This window comes from Pavona decussata, unplaced genomic scaffold (assembly GCF_977016875.1).
Source record: "Pavona decussata unplaced genomic scaffold, jaPavDecu1.1 SCAFFOLD_348, whole genome shotgun sequence".
Lineage (NCBI taxonomy): Eukaryota > Metazoa > Cnidaria > Anthozoa > Scleractinia > Agariciidae > Pavona > Pavona decussata.
Genome location: NW_028145732.1, coordinates 211,692 through 236,475, shown reverse-complemented (window position 1 = coordinate 236,475; position 24,784 = coordinate 211,692). Strand labels below are relative to the sequence as shown.

The window sequence follows — 24,784 nt, the reverse complement described above, 5'->3', positions numbered from 1 at the left end:
TTCTCCAAAAACGTCGAGTGTGTTAAGAGCAACTGAGAGCGACGCCTGTGAACCATTTAATATTTAAGTTGTATCGTCTGCGTATTGACTTATTTTAATTTCCTCTTGGTTAACATGTATTCCTCTGATATTGCTGTTTCTTCTAAAAACCTTGGCTAAGACTTCAACTGAAAGAACAAATAGATATGGAGACAACGGGCACCCCTGCCTGACCCGTCTTTCAATTTTAAAGAAATTGCTTGTCCAGCCGTTGTCAATTCACTTGCCCTCAGGTGGGCTAGCTGTTGCAGATCCGTGAAAAATGTAACATAAAACGAAAAAGGATATTAAAAAACAACAGTCTGTATTTCCAAGAGGAAATCAGATTAGTTTATTGTTTACCCTATTTTAACACCAGCTCTCCCCCCCCCCCCCCCCTCCCCTCCCTCCCCTTCTGGGCATATCCCGGCATTCAACCGTGTTCCGTGTCCGGGAAGTGGAGAATTTGAACCGGGGAGGGAATTTGTGCGGTTTGGGAGCTGATGATCTTTGTACGGACATTTTTTGCCTTTGTGAGCAAATGGTTCACTCAAAACGAGCTTAAAGAGTTTTTGAAGCTGTCATTAATAAATCTCCGTCCGAAAAATATGAAAGATTGATTGACGCTGAAAATTTCTCCTCGAGAAAAGGCATTTGAGCACTTGGGATAAAACATTTGAACAGCTTTATGGTGAACATTGTTCGAAGTTTCTTCCCACCGGGAGAGGTTCAACAGCATAACAGGAAAGTCCTGTACATTACCAAGGGAAAGTACTGCTCAGTAGCTTTCATTTGAATGGTCACACTTTAGGATTTCATCCACAAACTCAAAAGTATGAACCACCTTGTACACCGTAATAAACCGCACAACGGGAAAGTACTGCTCAGTAGCTTTCATTTGAATGGTCACACTTCAAGATTTCATCCACAGACTCAAAAGTCAGAACCACCTTGTACAGCATAATAAACAGCACCACAGGAAAGTACCGCTCAGTAGCTTTCATTTGAATGGTCACACTTTAGGATTTCATTCACAGACCATCTAATACAGCATTCAGGACCTTCAGATCAGAGTACGAGTACGACTTTCAAATTTCAAATCAGTCATATCACAAGAATTCAGTTTCGCTCCTTCTCGTTGTTTACCAGCGAATAAAGAGACCCTAGAACCAAGATTAGAGTGAACGTTGTAGTGTTTAGTTACTATGGTGTGAAGGGCGGTCATCCTAATTACGCAAACTAGTTTTGAAAAGTCGTACTCGTTATCGTGGTCAGATCTGAAGGTCCCCAATAAAAGCTCCACAGGAAAGTACTGCTCAGTAGCTTTAATTTGAATGATCTAAAATTCTCTTCTTGAACCTTGTCGCGCCACAAATGTTCATCTACATATCCCAGATTTCATAGCGCGCTCCTTAACCTCTTGGGATAAAAATGACAATCCTGATGTGACACGACACTCACCCTTTTATTCGCGCATTATGGTCTGTGACGTACCACCCTTCTTGTAGTAAGCGCCGCCTCACTAAACAGCGCTCCCACCAGCACGCCTTTTTGTTAATATGCACCCCTATTGGGTGGCACAATAAGAAGAACCATTGTCGTTTGGCAAGTGATTTATATATCATACCATCTCATCTCAAAGTGACGCAACGAACTCGTGTCGTTACATTCCAATTCACAATCTGGTCCCAGTTATTGAAACAGCGGCTAAGTCGCTATCCAACGGATAAAATGTATTGGTTGGATAACATTTTATCCACTGGAAAAAGTTACCCCTTTGAACAACCGGGGACTGATATTTGGAAACAGTAATTAACGACTCCTCTCCACAAAGCGTCCTTCCTTGAGGTACCAAAACTAACTTAGCGCTCCGCCCGGCTAATCGAAACATTGCGAAAGTTAGGTCAGTATTGTGGATCAAAAACACGCCATCCGTTGAGTTACCGCAAGTAAATTGGCACCTCGCGCGGCTAATCGAATCATTGCGAAAGATAGATCAGTATTGTGTACGCAAAAAGCGCCATCCTTTGAGCTACCAAAAGTAAATTGGTGCCTCGCACGGCCAATCGAATCATTGCGAAAGATAGATCAGTATTGTGTACGCAAAACGCGCCATCCTTTGAGCTACCAAAAGTAAATTGGCGCCTCGTGCGGCCAATCGAATCATTGCGAAAGATAGATCAGTATTGTGTACGCAAAACGCGCCATCCCTTGAGCTACCAATACGTCAGTATCGTTCCACAGATTTGATATAGTACCCAGTCCCCAAACGGTTGAAAGATGAAGTAAAAATTATTTTAAGCAAGAGATTAACCAGCTCTGTTCCGCCCAAGCAAACATACTACAACAATATTAAAAAAACGTGTGGTATATTTGACGCAATTCTAACATGTTTAGGCGTTGTTTGGCGGGAAAACTGAGAGAGCAGAATAGAAAACAAACACCATGCGTATGCTGATTGAATACTTTATTCATAATATTATACTACGTAACAAATTATTTCTTTCGCTATGAAATTGTTTCGTTTTTTGTTTTACAAAAGTTTTATAAAGTGTACCAGCTCCATGGCTGAGCACTTGAGTAATGCAAAACCTCTCTTAGAATCCCTGTTATAAAAGATCAGCTACAAAATTCCTTGTGACTACCGTTGGTCCAATATTGTTCCAATATTGTGTCCAGCCTGGGTTCACTGTGGTCACTGGATCATGAGGCTGCCTTTTCCTCTCGGATGTCTGATTAAAAGCCACACACAACACTGTTATTATGATAAAAGATTATGTGCTGCGGATTTATTAGAGTTAGGAGTATGACCGACCACAGCAAAGTACTGCTTAGTAGCTGTCATTAGAAAGGTCATGATTCATTTCGGGGCTTACGGGAGTTGAGGTAAAACCGCACGACTTAATACGACATACATTAACAAACCTCAAAATGAATAAAAAAAAAACAGCCCTAGAAAACCTGTTCACGTGTCCACTGAGTCCAAAGTCCACCAGAAGAACATTATTGAGGGGTGAGGTACTCAGTTTTTTCCCTGATAATGCGGATTGCACCTGACTGTCATAAACAGCTACCTTGAAGTCACAATTTTACACGACAACGCAATACAGCAATTTTGTGCCAAACGGATCTGGCGAATTCTGTGCGCTGCTAAAACCTGATCTTAAACGTTTTAATTTTTGACTTCCTATCAAGTCACTACTTTTGACAAACATGTCGCTACAAAGAATGACCTCAAGCTACAAGTGCCTCATGATAAACCTCCCTGTTTGAATCAACCAGTCAAAACAATGCCATGTGTTTTAGCCAATCTGTGTTTTGGGGGGTTGAATATTTTTGCTATGCCATAAATGGATCAAAACGGATTACTCTGGATTGGTTTTACGACAGGCATTTGAAAACTGTCCAATTTAGGCCCCTAATCACACTAGTCTGGATCGATTTGAAAACGGATCGGCAACGGATATCCCTACAACTTCCTTAACGTGACCTCTGTACACAGCTGCACGGGAGGAGTTAACTGTCCACATGTTGAGGTAAAATGGTTTGATAAGGCCAGCAGATTATTTTGACAAAGCTCTTAGCACTCAGTGGGTGCACAGTGTCACAGGTACAAGAAGAAGACTAACAAACACATCTCAGCTCAATAAACCAGAGCAGTTTTATTTAACGCGAAATCACCTTACAACCATGCAAATTTCAACAAGGTTTTTTTAATTCCGTCATCGGCAACTATTACTTTGATCATAAAAATATATTTATTTTGAATAATCTTTTTCCTTTAATATGACAACATGCTTGAAGTTAGAAAAATTGTTAATAAAAGCTTCCAAAAATAAGTTAACTTCTGTGAAAAAATAATATTGTATTGATTTCAATACCAGTAACTCACGAATTCAAACATATGCAACTTTATACTCTCTGTAATATAATCTTTTGACTTATAAAAATAGCAATTGAAACAATTATCTGAAGTAACAAACCGTAACCATATACCAGTGAACTTTCAGCACATACAGTGAGTCTTACAACAACAACACATTACACAAATTGTAAGTCTTATGTGATGCAAAATACTGTACATTGTGTGGGAAAGAAACAACGCCCTTTCAAATTCACAATAATATATGTTAGGTCAAATATTTAAAATATCCTTCAAAATATCGTTAGCCATTCTTTATCTTAATCAATAAAACAATGTCTCTGTTCCTCAATCAATACAAGTGGCAACAATTTACTTTTTAAACAAAAGCTTTAAGAATATCAAGACAAAGGAAGTAGTCATTTTGTAAGCATATCTGCTACAGACTGAACTCGGATACAATGCTATCAGTAGAACACTTAAGCAATCAGTTCTGCATTTCACGTTTTACTATGTCATTCAGATATTGATTGGCATCAGTCAATCAAAGGTGTGTTGTTGCTCAGAACAAAGCACACTTGCCTGATTGTTTCGGAAGTGGATTTTTCTCCTCCGTTTCAACGTGCTTCAACTTGCTGTGATCAAATGTCTTCACCTCAGCCCTTGTCTCGGTGGCTTCTTCTTTGATTTCTGAAAAAGAAAAAGGTCGTGTTTGGCCAGGGCTCCCTCTCAAGTTTTTGGTAAATACCAATTAGTGCCCAGGCATTTATTTAATTTTCTGGGTCGAGACGGGAGCATTAATTTTGAGTGAAGCCTATTTATTTGAGGCCACAGCTTATTTGTCACTTGGGGGGAATAACTCTCTCCTACCGCACAGGCCTCTCTCGTGCTCAAGCGCGACTGGAGAGTGTGAAATAATGAGGAGCACAGGGGACTGTGGGAGGGAAGAAGAAAGGAAGGAGGCTCCCCCTTTCTCGCTCTTTCTGTCATCCCTCGCACCCACTTTTTCTCCATTTCCGACTGTTTGCTCTTTCTTTTTATGAAGGAGCCTCTACAGAGGAGAGAAGGTGAAAAAAGTATAGGGGGGACTATTTATTTCAAGTCCAAGTCTATAAAATGAAATTTTTGTTGGGGTTTAACATTATGGTGGAATTGAGGGGTCAGAAGTTTGCAGGTAACTTCAATTGCTTAGTGAGAAAACCACTACATTTCACAAAAATAGAAAAATGATTACACAACTAATCCTTTTAAAACTGGACTGACTCATTTAATTATCTTTGTAGTGGAGTAAATGTTTGTGGAAAATATTTCCATGGGCTTCTTTTGGAGATCACAAAAAAGGAGAAAAGTTCCAACCCATACACAGAATTTAATTCAAACAAACCTTCCTTGGTAGGCAAGTGTGTTTTGTCTTTAGTTTCAACATGTTTCAGTTTCTTAGCAGGATCAAAGCCTTCAATTTCTTTCAATTCTGCTGATTTGTCTGGTAGTTGATCTGGCAAGAGCTCTTCCCTCAGTGTCTGTGCTGTTGGAGTTGGGTTTTTCTCTTCTGTTTCGACATGCTTTAATTTTGATTTGTCAAATGATTTCACTTCAGCTCTGGATTCAGCTTTCTCTTCCTCAATGACTAGAAAAAATATATATATACTTAGTTGTGCAAACCCAACATTTATTGTACGATGTGGCATTGTGAGGCTACTACTATGGTTCAAAGAATATAGACTTATAGAAAAAATGCATTAGCGCATCAAACACAACACATGATACAACAACTTTATGATGTGTCAATAACATCTACAGCTGTAGTTTACAAATAGAAGTAAACTAATTTGGGATGCCTAAATTTCACCTATGATCCAGCCAAGAAGAGATTCAAAATTTCAGCTTTTTTAAAAGCACAGCAATTTAAAACAGCTGCCATATGTTTCACTTCAAAAAGAGGTACAGTTGCACTAATACAATAATATTGTTTTTAATACCCTAGTTGACTACCACATTGTCCTTGATTTTACACAACCAATTTACCATATTATCTAAGTTATGCAAAAGAAGTTCAAATTCCCCTTTTGCAGCAAAAGACCTTAAAATCTCAGAACAGCTACACTAGGTCCTCTAAGGCTACGTATGTTCAAGACTTGGTTCCTGAGAAGTGCCTGAGTATGATTCTCACTGGGCACTGATGTGAGCACACCCTTTTATCAAGTACAGTATCCACGCCAGAATTCAACCACGGTGTCTGTGCCCGAGTACAAGGTCAAGACCTTGTATTTGGGTACTGAAGTAGGCACTGGTTTTCTGCCTGCATGCGTTTGGAGTTTGTGCCCAGTGCCCTGGCACTAGTGCTCGGGCACCAAGTGTGAACATAACCTAAGCCATATTTTCAGAATTAACAGACTATAAAACTACAGGTATTCAAGATTGTATTTTTACATCAAGAATGACCATGTATTGCAAACCTGATTTTGTAGGTAAAACTTCTTTTTTTTGTGTCTCAACATGCTTCAGCTTTGCTTGATCAAACTTTGCCACTTCAGAGCGATCGGGGAGTGAATCAGGCATCATTTCTGCTCTGATGTCTAATTAAAAAAAAAAACCATCAATTGGAAGTAAAAATAGTCAGTTATATTAAATGCTAAGGAAACACCACAACAATATGAGCAAAACAAATTATTACTATTAGATTTTATATTTATTTACTTGGTTTGACTTTGGCTTCAAAACTCCATGATTTAGACTCAAAATAAGATAATTATAGTAATTATAATTTAATTACATTAGTAATTAAATGTTTAATACATATGATGTGCAAATTTCCATTATAAAAAATGAATTCCAAAATGAATTACCGGTACTTATATTTTTTAAAATAACCAATTAAGTAAAATAAACTATACTAAATCAAGGCTTGTCTAATAATCTACATAAAGACTTGGGTAAAATTTAAAATAAAAACTCTGTCCTTTCGTTCAGATGTTCATATTAATGACTTAAACAATCCAACCAACGGTTACATGAAAATGAAATGAAATAAAAATAAAAACTCTGCCCTTCAGATGTTAGCATTAATGACTTAAACAATCCAACCAATGGCTACATTTTAAGCTGCTGTGTACAAACCCATGCAGAAGGTTTGTTCAAATACTCTCCATGTTTTATGTTAATCCACCATACTTTATTAGGTTTTTCAGCCAATGGTTATTTGCCATTGTCAGTAACTGAGTGACAATCACTAAAAAATGGAACATAAAATGAAGGAGTGCCTGAAAAAAAAAACCCTAAGAGACTTCTGATAAATTGCTAGATTCTCCTTCCAAATTGCCTAGTATTCACTTTTGAAACAAAAGGAGAATTTGACCTTACATCAAAAGTCACTTAGGGCCTAATTCCATGCACCCCTTCACTTGTTGGGTTTTATCAAATGTGAGAGTCTCAATATCCAGGAGAAAAGAGGAAAGAAGTTTCTTTAAGATTGTCATCTTTTTTATAGTATGGTACAATATAGATTTATTATAATTGTAAATTGTAAATCTATTTTTGGAAAAGCTTAAGGGCATTATTACAAATAAAGGAAACCAAAATGTTATGGTTCAGCTTTGTTTAAAAGAATTCTTTGCAAGTACCAATCTTCTAGACACTTATTGCCCTTGTTACAGATTGCCAGGAAACATTGCAACTTGGAAAAGTTTGGCCAATTTGTTGAAGTACTTCCCTTTGTCTTGGAAAATTTGAAAAAAAAATCTCATGCCTTCCTTTCGGTGTTACAGTAGCATTTCATGAATGAGAAAGAGAAACAGTTTGATTTGTAGCTGCAGTTTGACCCAAACACATACAAATCACTTATGACATGACACACAACATGTAATTAATTCCTCCTAATCCTTTACTGCCCATCTTTCTGTTGCTAAATGGACTGAAAACAGAATCCCAATCCCACAAACCTCCTGCTCCAGGTAATGTGACCTTCTCTTCTGTTTCCACATGCTTCAATTTACTGTGGTCGAATGATTTCACTTCAGCTCGAGATTCAATTGCTTCCTCTTTGATATCTGCACGATGAAGAACAATAATAAATAATAAAACTTCACGCAACACAAAAATCGATTACACTTGTTGCTTAATCAATTGCCATGGAAAAGTGAATATTGTGAGAAATAAAAAAGCACCTTTAACGTCCTTAAATGTACAGTATGTTACTGAGACATAATTGATTTTGTTCTTGTAAAAGCCTTACTAACCAGTGCATTCAAAGATACATTAATACATTTTCATCACAAAATTAAATAACAATCAAATGAGTGTAAAAATCATGAGGAAATAAATGAAACACATCTTTAGTTCCCAGGGTCTTCTATTAGTTTAGTCTCATTTACATGTCTCTGTTTGCCTCTTGATTCCAGCATAGCATCCTGAACTATAAGGAAAACTAATTGATTGTAATTCATGACCAATCAGTTTGGACAAACCAATTTTTTTCCCGAAAATTGATTATGAAATTATAACTGATTCCCAACACCACCAACAGTTCTATTTTAGCTGAGGTCCTGGCTAATAAACTCATCTCACCTTCTTTTGAGGGGAGGATCACTTTCTCAGTGGTAGCGACATGCTTGAGCTTTGAGTGATCGAAGTTGCTAACTTCAGATCGATCAGGAAGTTCATCAGGCATCATTTCTGCACGAATATCTGAGAGCAAGTAATGACATATAAATAGCACAATAATTATGGACGAACTAATAATAATAATAATAATAATAATAATAATAATAATAATGATAACAAGAAGCTGTTTCCAGCTTATACTCGGGCCATATTTGACTGTGTGGCGCGTAAAGCCTACAATCTTTTAACAGTGATAACCTCCAGCATCGCCAATTCCTCCAAAATAGATATAGCCTGCGAGCAAGCTCTCTTGGGTGTGGGTCCCCTTTCCCCCTCCCACCCCCCACTCCCAAGAGAGCTTGCTCCCAGGCTACCAAATAGATAGATACAGAAATATAGTGAGGCAATAAGTAACCACTAGATAGAATTGCATTTCTTGCAGTCAAAATGAAATACAGGGGAAAACGACATTTGTCATACGAATGCTTTTTATAATCCCGGGGCTTTAATCCTTACGCTTTCACCTTTTGTTTAGAGACAGAAACCATTTGTACGGTCCTAATATGTATGTGATGCCGGGTCAATGACGGATCGTAATTTTTGGTATGATCTAGACCCGGGGGGGGTACTTCCTTATGTGACCTTAACGGGGACGTGCGGCCCGATAGGGTATGGTTTTCAGGGTGTTTTGTCTTGAACGGGGTATCTATTTCATCACTTTCTGTCTTAAACAGGGTATCCCCTACATTTACATGACCTAATGGCTTAAACAGATTGTGATTGCCAATGCATTCAAATACAGTAAGAAACCAGTGTATTGTTATTTCATTCTAGTCTTAAACAGGGTGTGATTTTGGGTAAAATGTCTTAGATAGGGCCTGAAAATTTTGATTTCTGTCTTAAACGGGATGGGGAAATCGGAAAATTGTGTCTTAAACAGGGTCAGGGTTTGAACGCACGGGCCGCACCTCCCTACCCAGGGATCTAGAGTAACGTTACGCATCACGCGTACGTTTATATCCTTGTACGTTTTTCAATGTTTCTCTGTTTATATTTTTAAATGAAATTCAGGGGAAAGCATTTATTATTCACCTTTCATTTGAAAACAGAAACCATTTCTACATTGATTGTTTTTCTATAGTAAACGTGAGACATCTTCATCCGTGATCTTGGCCCGCGAGGTCAGTTCATAGACTGATTTAGTTGCCAAATTTTCGGTTACACAAAACTAACCTTGAGGCACTCAGGTTAGCCTCAAAAACACTCCGGTTAGCCTAAAGAGCACTCCAGTTAGCCTAAATAGCACTTAGGTTAGCTTAAATAGTTCCCTGGTTAGCTTAACAGTTAGCAGTTTATGTTGGGGTTGTTCATGCCTCCCATGTTTTGTTCATGTTTACAATATGCGAGCCAGACGTGCGAGGCACTCCTCACGGCCCGAAAACAAAGAACGCGACCGAGAATTTAAAGAATTTGATAGCACGACAGAAAACGAGAACAATAACTCGTGGCCCGAAGTCTTATCTCTCGGCCCATCGCAACCCCAAAGAGAAAAAAGAATTTGATAATGCTACCGAAACCTTAACTTTATTTAAGTGTCAAAAGCACTTTAGCACATATGCTAATTGGAGACACAACATAAAATAATTAAATACAAATCAAATATTAAGTCTACAAATCATAAGTACGTACAATACTGTAAGAAATCACCAACAATATTTCTAATAAAATTTTATAACTATGATCTACATAGAAAGTATGAACATTTAACACTATTGAGCAGTAAATTGACAGTGCTGTTCATTATGCTGTACAATCTTATTCTTATGACTTTGTGTAACTTTTGAGTCTGTGGATGAAATCCTAAAGTGTGAACATTCAAATGAAAGCTACTGATCAGTACTTCTCTGTGGAGCTGTTTATTATGCTGTACAAGGCGATTTTAACTTTTGAGTCTGTGGATGAATCCTTAAGTGTGACCATTGAAATGAAAGCTACTGATCAGTACTTCTCTGTGGAGCTGTTTACTACCCTGTACAAAGTGGTTCTAACTTTTGAGTCTGTGGATGAAATCTTAAAGTGTGACCATTCAAATGAAAGCTACTGATCAGTACTTTCCTGTGGTGCTGTTTACTATGCTGCACAAGGTGGTTCTAACTTTTGAGTATTTGGATGAAATCCTCAAGTGTGACCATTCAAATGAAAGCTACTGAGCAGTACCTCTCTGTGGTGCTGCTTATTAACGCTGTGGTTGTTGTGTTTGAACTGAACTGCTTAAATGAATTTACAACTGTCTACACCTTCATATCCTCTCAGAGTGCTTAGGCAAAAATTTCAGAAAAAAAAAACATCTGAAATGTGCCAGAAATGTCCAAGAGTTTTTATCTAAAGTTTATCATCCAAAAATTATAAGTCCAAACATTTTTGCAGTTGAAGGATTATGCTGTACAAGGTGATTTTAAATGGGAGTCTTTGGATAAATCTTCTGTAATTAATAAAATGAAAACTGTGGAGTGATAAATAGTCTGAACAAAATGCTACAGCATTATTATTGAAATGAAAGCAATTTAGCAGAGCTTTGCAGTAGTGGCAGTGTTATTGTATTTTGTTCCTTGTCAACAGGAAACAGCTTACCTCCTGCACCAGGAAGTGTGTTCCCTTCCTTGGTCTCCACATGTTTTAGTTGGCTTTTGTCAAATGTTTTGACTTCTGCTCTGGAGTCTACATGCTCTTCATTAATGTCTGCAAAGGAAAACAGTTTACACTGGGCAGGTCTCACAAGGAAGTGGATAACAGGAAAACAATGTATGTCTACCAAACTGTCCTGGGCATTTATAAATAATTTTAATCCTGTGTGATGGACAGAGGAATTTCAAATGAACTACACCTGTAAGCATACATATGCAAACTGGGTGTTTCTAACAAAAAAACCCTGGATTTCACTAACAACAATCCGTCAATCAAACTGATACATTTCTGGAACAGCCGGCATTTTCTTCAAGGTGTTCATGTGCTACTAACAGTCTTGAAACGCAATACGAGCGGAAGAGAAAAAGGTTACAAAGAAAGTGGTGAGGAAGCCTTAGGAGAAACAATAGGGCTTATAGAATGAACAGCAGTCTGATAAAAAGCTACATTTCTCCAGCCTTCACCCTTACACTTTCAAGGATCAAGGAATCCGACAATCTTGAATATATTACCTTCTTTGCTAGGAAGTACAACCTTTTCTGTTGTGGACACATGATGCAGTTTATTTTGATCAAAACCCAACACTTCGGAACGGTCAGGACGTTTATTTGGGGGTGGCATCCTATCTGCAGTGAGATCTAAAAAATGAAAAAGTTAAGGCAATTAACTTCCTGCAATATACCCACGTAAATAACTCAACTTTACACGCAGTCCATGTTCAGTAAGGGAGAAACTCTTATCACTTAAAAATAAGCAAAGACTTGTTTAAGATAATGACAAGTTTGAGATTGATGGTGGTTAACTGCCATCAGTGAAACAAAATTACTCAGTGGGGAACAGTTTCTAATCAAGATAGTTAAAGAATAAAGATAGCTGAAGTATACTGTAATATTATTGTGATAGTTGTATTACCTTGTGCAGAAGGCATGAAATGCTTCTCATCAGTTTCGACATGTTTGAGGTTGCCTTTGTCAAAGCTCTTCACCTCAGCTCTTGAGTCAATAGCTTCTTCTTTAATAACTAAAAATGTTGATAATTAAACAAAAAAATTAATTGTATTCACACATTTGTTAGATGTAACTTTAAAACAACCACCAGCATCCACCAGCCTTGCTGTGATAGCAGTGTTCCACTGTCTATCACTAATCTTTTGAGTTCACTTTTCTTATGGCCAACAACTGACAAAAGTTCTGTGAATAGGAATCCACAATTCCTATCCCTTCCCTCAAAACAGCTGAATTGTTCATTCTCACTTATTGGTTCCTTGCCGAAGGTAACTTTCAGCAAACTTCCCCCTACTTTGTAGTAGGGGGGAGGGGAGGGGAGGGGAGGGGAGAGATTATACCATAGATAATACTCCAAGTTAGAACTGGAGTTCCATTGAAAAATTGGGAGACCAGAAGGTCATTTGTACGACTCTACATTAATTACTGTGCTGTTTTCTTAGACAATAAACTGTTCTCCACATTCTATCTCTTCACCCAGGTGTATAAATGGGTACTGGAAACATACTGCTGGGGGTAATACTACATGTACAAGCTGCTTCATCATCCTACAGAAACTGGGTTAAGCTCCAGGCCCCAGTTGTTCAAAGGCCGGATAACTTTATCCAGTGGATAAGTCACTATCCGACAGTTTCAATCTGTGCAAAGATTTCAGTACTTCCTCATGCACCACCGAATATGTGCACTCTAACCACTGCTTAGTTGGGGAGTGTATGAAAACCTTGGAAAACATTTAACGTGAAGTATATTTTAGACGCTGAAGAGTGCCTTATCCAGCGGATAAAGTTATCCGGCCTTTGAACAACTGGAGCCTGCTGTGTGGGTCACTTTGGTTCAAGTGTAACCTAATCTATCTTAACTCCTCAGTCAACCCATGCCAGGATGTTGATTATGAACAAGATCTTAATTCTTATGGGATTGTTCACTTTTTTTCCAATACTGGTAGATAATACCCCAGCACTCGCCTGAGGTTTAAGGACAGAGCAGTAGCTGGGTAGTGCAATATAATAACAAACCTTCCTTAGTGGGAAGGACATTGGATTCCTTTGTTTCAACATGTTTAAGTTTAGATGAATCAAAGCTTGCAACTTCAGAAACATCTGGTAGAGTCTCTGGTCGTAATTCCTCCCGTAGATCTGTAGAAGAACAAAAAAATAAAGGAATTATTATAATGCACATAAGTCTTCATTTTAACAGCCAGGGTTTCATCAAACAGTTACTGGTAACCATCTAAACCTTCACTCTGTTCACACAAATTGCATTAAAAACATTTCACCAGATTCAACCACTGTGGATTGGTCAACAGGTATGCCCTTTTCCACCCCAAACATGGCAAATGTAAGCCCTGTTGCCCAAAGCTGATGTTTCATCAGTACATTGCCGTGGTAATCAGCCAGGCATACCCACCAATGCCAGAAGAGATTTGAAGCATGGTACGAGACCAGAAAGGGTGGTGAAAGCTTGTGACCAACTGCAGTGCAGTTGGCTCATGACGACGATGATGATGATGATGATGATGATGATGGATACACAGGGCTTTGGATAGCCATATCAGATATGGTGTGTGTGAGAAATGGGCTCAGAAGGGGTACTTTTTGGAATTTCTGACTGGGGTATATATATACCACCTAACCCTGACCTACAACAAAATAAGTAACTTTAAAATATCCGTTATTAGACCACACCACTAAACTCCATACCAGCTGGTCTCAAAAACTGAAAAACAATACTTGCGGTGGCACAGACGTATATATCACTTAAATAAACAGTAACCCTACCCCAACCCCCTCCCAATCTGAAAAATCATAGCTGAAAGAATTTAACTTGTTCTTTGCAATAGAGGTGCAGGGAGTAGCAATACTTAAAGTTGCACTCTATTGAACCAACAGCCTTATTCATTCCCAGCCTTAGATTATGAAGACTAAACCAAATTCTTCAGTGGTGTTTCTGATAACAAACTAATTAAAAAATAGCAAACTGCACAGGACATTCTCTTGCCTCTCATTATCAACAGAAATAAAAATAATTATACTGGTCCATAAAATGTACAGAAATACATCAAAATAATTTAATGTGGTCCACAAATATCACCAGGAAAGGCACTGTTCGCACAACAAAGCCATTCAACAACTGAGTGCCTTTTGCAAACATTGTTATATGTATTATTTTGAAATTGTTCTGCACTAACTAAACACCTGAAAATGCTTCAATAAAAATTTGATCTACTAACAAAGCATGTCATGAGAAGTTCATGGCCATATCCCAAAACCAATTTAAAACCACTACTTTATTGTTAATTTTTATTCCTTCACAACAACAGGCCTTGTAAAATATCTGTAGGGGAGCCTAATTAAGACTCCCAGAATAAATCTCTGGAATAAATCCTGCTTTCTTAATTTTTGGCTCCTTTATTTTTTTATTTTGCTGCCAACTATGCAAGCAGGATGCTGGATTTCCACCTGACTGTTTAGACAAGATGGCGACAGAAGTAACAGGAAAGTAAGAAAATAGACTGGAAAATATAGCAGAAATAGAATAGTCTTTTTATGTTAACCACAAAGCTTAAAAAACATTTTTTGTTATTCAAAATTTCAAATCACCATGGCTACATCTATGTAAATAAACTCAACACTTCTTTATTCTGAGGGTATATGGCCACAACATGTTAATTTATGTATCACGATCATCTCCTCTGATGACCATATATGGGTTAAAATATGACCTTCCCAAAAACAACCTAAAATGAAACGAAATTGCTTTCATTGCACACAACAATAAAGAAATTGACCAATGTGGAATGTTTACATGTGACTGTATGATATGTACATGTTAGAGTAGAAACGCTTTGACGATCAAACGGTATTGTTTAAATAAGACTATGCAAATGAACTCAGAAGCCAGGATCTATGCATACAAAATATTGGCGCTTTTTACATAAATATTGCAAAGGTGAAACATGCAGGATTTTTCATTTAAAAATAGCAGAACACGCCTTAAAATACATCTTTTCCTGTAATCAAACAGAACAGTACAAAAAGTCTCTTAGAGACGCAAGTATGTGGTTAATTGAGAGCTTTCCGTATGCCCAGGGGCAATTTTTTTGAGTTTCCTATAAGATTGTATTGTTGTTATTTTGGAGCTACATATCGCGTATGCATGCTGTTTAGCAATAACTGTTTGGCGTGCTGAGTGCATGACAATCCAAACGAAAACTCAAAATACAATGAGTCGCACTGGCTTTTGTTATTTCCGGTGAAAAAATAGAATTCCTACGTAAACTCGAACTTGGAGGTCTCAACTTTCACTGAACAACCTGAGGATAGGTTTGCGAAATCGCGATATATCGCACGTAAGCTTAATTTTTAAGTCTTCCCCAGCGAAAAAGCCTTTGTCGTTCCATTGAAAACAACCTTATTGTCTGCTCTCTCGAAACGTGACACAAACTCGTTTATGACTTCCTTGAGGATCGTAGCAGCACGCTCGATCTCACATTGCAAGAAAAAAGCAAATTCGTGCAATGCGGATTAAAGCGTAAGACTTGTGTAATTATATGCCGCAGAGCCGCATTTTTAAGCTGTTTTTGTTTCGAAGTATGAGAGCATTTACCCACCTTGAGGTGTCGGAAGATGGGTTTTCTCCTCAGTTTCCACGTGCTTCAGCAAATCCTTGTTAAAAACTTCCACACCAGAAAATGGAGCGGAACGATGTTCGTCTTCGATTGCTTGGGGATTAATAAAAATGTGAATAATAAATTAAACTTCCTTCGGATGCACAAAAACAGTTTACCGAACTCTTTCCTTTAACATTTAATTGAAACTGAAAATCAATAAGTGATGATATAAAGCTTACTCTGTTTGGAAGGCAGCGGGTTCTTTTCTTCTGTGTGCGTTTTCTTGAGCTTAGAAGGATCAAAATTCTTCACCTCCGAGCGATCAGGGAATTCGTCTGGCTGAAGCTCTTGTTTTACCGCTAAAGGAAATGAACACGATTAAGCTAAACGATCGTCTGTAAAAAGAGGACAATTACAAGAAATCGCAGTTCTTGCGAATTCCTGTGAAGTACTTCGCACTAAAAACTAGGATAGCGCAACTGAACGAACTACAGGGAAACCTCGCCATCTGAAGATACACCCACGCCTTGGGTCGCTTGCACTTAGTTTAGCTCTCAAAATAAATAATGCAGTTTAAATATTAGCGAGTAACCATTAGTCCTTACTCAAAGGAAGTTAACCAAATTCTTCAGTGATGCAGACAAACTGGACATGAAGGTCTACCAATAAAAGAAAGCTCGCTTACTTTCGCTCGAAGGAAGCGTGTTCTTCTCGACAGTTTTCACATGTTTAAGCTTGGAAGCATCAAACGACGCCACCTCGCCAAGATTAGGTTTCTCTGCCATATTTTCCAGACGTAAATTAGAAATAATCTTTAGGATATAGCTCCCGACGACCTTCGGTCAACTGCTTCCTTCGAAATTTCTCAAGGAGAATCAGCACCGCCCCCCTAAGCATTGATCGTATTTCCTTATAAGGTATGGCGTGACATGGCGATAAACACGCACTACCCGGGGTATTTAATTTACGAAGAGTTTTTTTCCTCTCCCAAGATTTGTTCTCTATCTTGACACGAAAGGTTATTTGTAATCTACATCTGATGTCTCATCACCAAAAGTTAAATAAACACAGTCAGTCAATTTTATCCTCAGTATCCAAACCGTTTCCTGAACATATGCCATAGTTACTATAGTTAGAAACTATGACATACGCCAAGTGATTTTATTCTTTGAATGATTTGAAATATTTATGGAAAGTTTTTGTCATGTTAAAAGTTTTGTTCTCAGTACAATTTTTTGCCTATGCGTGCAGGCACGTAGTTTGATTTTTATCCCAAAGAGACCTAGACTTAAAATTTTAGCATATAGATAAAAGTTTGTCAGATAACAATTTTCTGGCATCGGACACACAGGAATTTAATCTTAGCAAAACTTGGCATTAAAAACAGCAAAACAGTTTAAATACAAATAAAGAATAAAAGCACCTGTTTATTCTTTGTTTTGATTGGAATTGTTGTACATTATTTTAAATTTCAGGAATGTATCATTTGTCTTATCTGCATTTATTTCTTATTCATTCCTTTTTTTTTTTCATTTTAGTTTCAAAAAATGGACTGCAGCCACCGCAGTTGGCAGTTGGATAGCAAAACTTTACTGTCTGAAATATTTACACATATAGGGCTCCAAAATAAATTATTTTGAATTGAAACTCAGCAATACTTATGGCATGCTGGTAACACCAAAAGCATGTCAACTCAACTCAATTTGTTCACTTGTATGGTTAAATAACCAACGAGTGCCAAGAACGAAAAAAAATTTCAGTTTCTTGAAAGTTGAGTGTGTTGGACATGTGTGCATTAATCTGTGTGTGTGACAAGACAATACTAATCAGGCATCACAACACTTTAGGCTTAACACTGATAACAGGCGGGTTAACCTAAGTGACCATGTAAACAAATAGAAGATTGTAGATGTCAACCTAAGTGACCATGTTCACAACTTTATTGTATACACAAAGAAGATTATGGATGTTTAAAAAATAAACGAAACAAAATAACAATTAATTTACTGGAGTAAAGAAACGAACAAACACAGATTGCAGAAGTGATAAACAGAAATTATTCCTTTTTTGGTCATCACATTAAACGTTTATTTGAATATTTACTTGCTTCAGTGATTTGGTAAATGGTTGAATTACACAGCTGTGTAACACTAGTTTCATGCAATTAGTTCATTATTTGAATTAAAAGAGAAATGCTTCTACTTTATTCTACTAATGTAGTGATATATGAGTTATACATGACACATACAACTTTTTTTTCATCCTTAAAGTCAAACTATATCCATTACATATTAATGAATTGCTATCTTTTGAGTCTGTGAATAAACTCACACAGCGTGACCATTCAAATGAAAGCTTTGAATCAATATTATCAGAATGTGCTGTTTGCTTCTTCAATATATATTTCTGCATTTAAAGGAAATTTGAGATTTTTGTCCAATTTTGGTGGTAAGGAATGAAAGAACCACTAAAATTATCTGTCAGACTGAATGTTAGCAAATGGAAATATGTGCATATGGTATGACAGACATGAAAATTAAGGTGAAAAGGGCAATTTATTCAAAAACAATTCCTCATTAAATGACCTTTTACAGTTATCAAGAATCACAATAACACTCCTTAAATGGTATGAGGACCACTTAGGTAACATAAACATTACATAACCTTCAAATGCCCCCTACTAACTTGTATGACATCATTAACTTTGGCCTAATTTCACATTATATATTATTACCTTTGTATACTATAATTTGATCCCATGTGATTGCAAATTATAAACATTCATAAAAGGAGAAAACATTTGATAATGGTCATGACTGGCTTCAATGTAAACTTTTTTGACTTGAAACAATTCGTGTTTAGTTCCAGAAAATGTCAAAACGCAGCTAAATTGGAGGTGTTTTCAACGTGGTAACACAGTCTTGGGGGGAGGGCATGGATTTTTTTTCTGGAACTATAGCAGTACAAACAATTTTTGAACAGTTCAGCCATCCATGAAAAGATCACACCACAATTACATTATGTTGAAACATTTACATAAAAGGCATCATGGCAAAATTATATTGACCTGGTGGCGTCACTGGAACAAATAATTTATAACTGGTAAATCTCAAGGTTTCATAATATGACTGCCTCCTTTCTTCAAATACATAAATAAACAAAATAAGCACACTAAAGTTGCTCTCAAATCTGAGTGCCAAAAATTTAATTCTCCACTCAAGTGCACTTGGAAAGAACATGCTTTATGACAAAAATATCTGTTTTTACTAAATATACTGTTTCCAAAATCAGATTTATTGAAATGCCAATCAAAATGCACTAGTCAGGTTAAAATCTAAGATTGGATTTTCCCTTCATGGAATGAAAGAGTACAGTTTCAATCTAAACATGCAGTTTTATATCAACTAAACAAAAAGCTGAGTATGTTCATGAAATCAAATCATGCATTGCCAAAGCATTCTAAATTTTATTTTGGTTTCATATATTTATACGTCTATGTAGATTTTCAGGATAAACCTTTAATTAAAATCAAAATTTAACTAATATTAACTCTGTTTCAGAAAACATATATTAAGCCATTGCCCAAAGTTATTATTTAAATGGCCCTCTGTAATAAAGATCCTTTATTTTAAGAATGTAATGGTAATAGAAGAACCCCTGACCACTAATTAAGAGAATGATTCCATGAGATTTTGTTAACAGCAAAAAAATTAAGTGACTGTAATATCAAGGCAGTCATACTAACAGTTGATCATAAGGTTCACAATAATTATTATTCATATTATTATTAATTCTTTCAAACCCAGTATATATCAACATGGATTTCCTCCTCACTGTTCTCTACTTATTTCTTATGGCACTGGTTGGGAGAATTTGTTTTAGCATCAAGACTACTTAGGTGATCACTTCCTTTATTCTCCTGACCTGTATGTTTAATGAAGTAGTGATATTGTGAGGAGAAATCACATGCTGATCAATATTGGGACTTAAACAGTTAATGAAGATTAGTATAAAAGAAGAACCTTGTAAACCATTCCTTCACTTACAAAATAAAAATTAGTTGAAGTCAAACTTAATCATTATTCTTGTGACCATTGTGTGACCATTTAAATGAAAGCTACTGAGCAGTACTTTCCTGTGGTGCTGTTTACTATGCTGCACAAGGTGGCCTTAACTTGTAAAGTAAGCAGGTGATCATGATATCCTGAAGAGTAATCATCTGAATGACAGCAATTGAGCAGCGCTTTCAGTAATTCTATTTCTTTGTTATTTTTTGTCAGAGTTTTTCTTTTAAATTTCGCATAAATGAAATGTTTTGGGATATGTTGCAGAATAAGATTTTCAAAAGAAAAAAACCTGGGAAAACGACTGCATTTTTGATTGACAGGTTATCACATCAGTTGATCCATGGTATGCTTGATTGCTTTTCTAAATACATCCTGATGATATAATGATGCTGCGACATGGCCACTATTTACATATTCTACTGTGCAACCAGGCCAGATATCACATGGACTCATGACATTCCCACGTGGAACATATGCATCATGCTCTGCTGCCACAAACCGTACCAAGCTGCAATCAACAGGCTGAGGAAAATTCTTCAAATGAGTAGCTTCATCCATAACAAAATTCATAAAATCTACAGTTTTTGATCTTGATGATGAAGTGTCCTGAGCTTTTCTAAGCACTGATGGCAATTGATTAAAAATCATACTCTTTATGCCATATTTGTAGACATCTTCATGCTGAAGATATAGTGTTTGAAAACCACTTTCATCTAGGTTCTTTGTTTGGTTTTCCAAGAAAGACTGAGAGGAGGAATTGAAATTATTATTCTGAATTAAACTTTCTTGGAGTGCATCATCATCAAATTTGGTGAATGTAACTCCGCCGATGGGTAAGGAATTTGTTAAACTGTTCCTGTAGTTTTCATCTGAAAGCTGTTTCTCCAAAGTGCTCCATGAACAAGCTTTGCTCATCACCCCCTGGAAGAAAGAAAATCTCACATTTCACATATGCAAAACAGCTTTTAAATAAGGTGATTCTTCATAATAAACTGTATATGACATCAGGTGCGTAAACTCTTTTTAACCCCATAGATTTTCGTTTACACGCCTCCACATTTTTCTTATCCCTGTTCCTTGCATTTATGTTGTAAGTTAGTATGTGGAAATAAAGAAACTTGTGTGTAGTTCCAGCAAATATCCAGATCCCCCAGCCCTCCTGAGAAGGGATTTTTTGCTGACACCTCCTACCCTGCTGGTAACCCCAAATTACCTTCCGTTTACCTTTAGGGCAAGCCACAAGTTGCTCAAAAAGTTCCCAGACATTGCTCAGATTTTCTGAAAAGTTGATTTTTTTGTACTTAAGTTGCAGATTTCCCCCAAAAGTCAAGCAAAAATTTATAAAAGCTAGTTTGTTCATAATTGCATGGAAACTGTTGACTAAGTCCTTCCAATGTTTGTTTGTTCAATGTCATTCATAGGGCCTTTTGATGTTTTGTGGCTTACAAATATTTGTCCTGTGGAATGGGCTATATTGCTAAATAAAATGTCTTCTATTTTCAACTCAACTATTGCCAAGAAATATTGCTATTAAATGCAAAAGCTTGTTCAAGCCAACAAAATTCCAAAAAAACCCAAGTTGCCAAGCATGCAAACTAATGACTAGGCCTGCTTTTTGGTTTCCAACTATGTTTGGCTTTTGAGACTTGCAACCCCACTGTAGTTTCCAATCCTTTCCATGATAGGTTGAGGCCCAGAGAGGGGTAAGGAAAAGGGGGTGGATGTTCTCTGTAGCTACATAGCACATTAAATGCATATATGTGTACTGTTTTACACAAGAAACCTTTTTATTCTATCATCATTTTACCTGTCAATGACATACAACCTCTATCATTCTTAACTAAAGCCCTACTTAATTTTTTTTGTGCTTTTAAGTAATAAAGCCCTGACTTTATTTAGAAGATACAACCAAAACTGTTAGTCAAAATGGTTGTTTGTAAATATGTAAACAGAAAGCAACTGCACTCTCATCAGTAAAATGGAACTTGTGAGAAAATTATTGATTTCAATTCACAGTTGTATACATTCCAGCGGAATAAATAGCCTTTCTATGCTCAGATGTTTTTTCTTAGTCTCTAACTTGCCTGAGTTTTAATGGCCATGCAAAATCTTAGTAGACAAATTGAAAGGTGATATTTATCACATGTTCTGTAAAATGGTAATCACATTCTTAGAATCACCTGATGGCATAATTGCAGCTCCAGTTCAAGTTTCAAATTTTGAACTGCTGTTTTTACCAGTCTAATGGTTTTGTTTATCAGAAAACTCCAACAAATTCACAGGTGTTTAAAAACTCTTCTCATAAGTTCTAAAGTAGACATGCTATGTACATAAGATAGTGACTTGAAATAAGATCCAGTACCAGTAGCCATATTTCAATACACCATGCAGCTCAGCTCTCAGCCAATCATCAAACATATTATATGTCTTTGAGTTCTTTTTATAGGATCAATGCAATAAATGAACATTTTTATCATTTTGGCAAGATGCTCACACGGATACCTTAAAACACCTTTTCATGGTTTCTGAGACCATCATGGTTGGAGGGCAAACATGGCTAAAGTAATAAATTATTGAAGGGCTCCGTGCTTAACTGACTTCAGTCACATTTCAGATCACTTTTTTGTTGTTTTAGATTTCACCGAAGTTTTTGCATGTGGCCTTGAATTCCTTCAGGAAACATTGTTCCAAAGTTTATCTGCTGCTTAACGCTTTGTTTGGTGATAAAAATGGAATTTTTTTTTTTTTTAACAGCTTTCTTGACCATCACACATGTTAAATACAAGAAATTAAACAGCCAGAGAGAAAGGAAAAATATGTGAAAAGTGATTTAAAGTGATAAGGTCAAAAGGGCAGGTGCGAACGGGACGCGAGGACCCATGCGAGGCACCTCCCATGATACAAATAATAATTAAAACACGAACAACCAAAAGACACTTGCCCAATCTTGCCCATAATCATAGGTTTTTGTTGCAAACAAAGTGCAAAGCAGTAGATAAAGCATTGGAGCAATGTTTCCTGAAGGAACACAAGGCCACATGCAAAAGCTCTGGTGAATTTGAGCTAAAACAACAAAAAGCAATCTGAAACCCATTTAGGTCAGTTATGCTCTCATGCAGCCCTTTAACTGTTTCAGTAAATGCACGGCGATCTGGCTGGCTTTCAACCTCTGTGACTCATCAAAATTGGAGGACTTTCAAATTTACAGGCACGACAACATAAACTGCTAGCCATTAGCAATCTTCTCACTTCTAATATTTTGGTAAATATGTGCTTATTTTGATTAGAGTTTGTATGAAATTCAAAAATTTCATTTAGGGACCAAAACATGACCTATGAATTCAAATAATTCTAGAGCACTGAGCAACCTTTCAACAGAATCCAAACACAAGCATGATGCCAGAGTATTTTCCTCTATATTTAGCAAGAATAATCTTCAGGAAAAAACCTTATTAAGCAAAGGAAATGTTGAATTGATGTCGAATGAAAGTTTAAACCAACTTAAATTTGATTCAACATGCTTTCAACAAGCTTTTGACGTATTTTACACTTTCAACAATGTTCAATGACCTGTTCAAACACCCCAGACATTTGGTCCAATAAAGTTTGACCGCATGTTGAAGCAAATGTTGAAACCATCTAAACAGGCCTTAATTCATGATTAAACTTCATTTATTTGCATTTTGTTGTTATAAAAATAAATTGATGCCAGTTTGTTATACCTTTATCCTCTTACTGATGATAAATTTTGCCATAATATTGTCAAAAATTCACTGTGGATATGCAACTTGACAATGTTATGATATACTTTGTCAAGAGGATAGATGCATAAAAAAACTGGTGTCACATGCAGTGGCAGTGAATTCTTCACAAAATCAAAGTGGATAGGAAGGCATTTGACTCAAGAGGCAACATATGTGAAATTCCCCTGAGAAGAGCTATGATGACAAATGCCCCACCATGGGGATCAACAAAATGACAAATGCCCCACAAGTGCCTGGCAAGGGGGGGGGGGGGGGGAAGGGTAATGCATGGAACTCACTGAGCCAATAGTGAGTGAGTACAACTGTGGAAATCACTTCCATTTTAACTGTTTAATAAAATGTTCCCTACCTGCGTAAAAACACATGATGCTGTGCTCCATGAGAGACAAGGCACAATAGCCAGTGGTTTAGGCCAAGCAGTACATGCCAGAGAAGCCATATGTCCCCCCATGGAAATCCCCGTGATTCCCAGGGGACCATACCCCTGTCGGGCACCCCAATGTAACAAGACAAGCGACTCCAAAATCAATGCTGCCCCCATAATAAACAAGTCTACAACATGCCTGAGACTGGATCGAACTTGGTTGTTTGGTTTCCTCACGCCATAAAAAGGATTTTCTAAAAGAATCGATGCAATGCCATATTCCCTAGCTAGAGGTTTAGCCATCAGATTTCTCCTTCGCCAAAAATGATGGTCTCCGGTTCCCGCGAGGTGAAGGCACAGCGGCTTTCTTCCTTGTTGTGGCCACTTTTTTGGGATGATGACCTGAAAATGAGCACTTTCACTTTCTTTTGGCAACAAACCCGGAAAATATCGGGCTAATGGAGACGTAAAATTTCCCTCTGCGATGTGACAAGCATCTTTCGTCCATGATTTCGTTAACTCGACGGGGTAGTGTGAAGGAATGAGATCATTGCATTTCCCTCTATCTGAAACTACTTTTCGAGCCTCCAACAGACGTTCATAGACTTTTATATCTCCCCATCCCTTCGAAAAGAACGAAGACAGGATAAATCTGCGATAAATTATATCACTTTTGCTTGCAAAAGACATCACACCGAAGAAACAAATCGTTGTTTTCGGTAGCTTAGCGACCAGGCCTCTTTCTTGCCGTCATTAGAACAAGTCGATTTGTTGTCGTAAAATCAATATCACAATTCGTTTTATGTTCGGT

At 37.1% G+C, this 24,784-nt stretch overlaps 2 protein-coding genes across 2 annotated transcripts; both read right to left on the bottom strand.

Moving 5' to 3' along the window:
* Positions 1-2,468: 2,468 nt before the first annotated feature.
* On the bottom strand, positions 2,469-16,663 carry LOC146453142 (uncharacterized). The gene is made up of 13 exons (XM_085097017.1): positions 16,464-16,663; positions 16,018-16,137; positions 15,779-15,889; positions 13,185-13,304; positions 12,077-12,184; positions 11,677-11,802; positions 11,111-11,218; positions 8,444-8,563; positions 7,819-7,926; positions 6,337-6,456; positions 5,265-5,507; positions 4,463-4,570; positions 2,469-2,750 (listed from the first exon to the last, which is right to left on the bottom strand). The coding sequence occupies exons 1-13, from the start codon at positions 16,561-16,563 to the stop codon at positions 2,722-2,724; spliced, it is 1,521 nt and encodes a 506-aa protein (XP_084953143.1). The 5' UTR covers positions 16,564-16,663; the 3' UTR covers positions 2,469-2,721.
* Positions 16,664-17,695: 1,032 nt separating this feature from the next.
* LOC146453141 (protein ABHD18-like) lies at positions 17,696-24,757 on the bottom strand. The gene is made up of 2 exons (XM_085096964.1): positions 23,959-24,757; positions 17,696-20,766 (listed from the first exon to the last, which is right to left on the bottom strand). The coding sequence occupies exons 1-2, from the start codon at positions 24,661-24,663 to the stop codon at positions 20,170-20,172; spliced, it is 1,302 nt and encodes a 433-aa protein (XP_084953090.1). The 5' UTR covers positions 24,664-24,757; the 3' UTR covers positions 17,696-20,169.
* Positions 24,758-24,784: the final 27 nt, after the last annotated feature.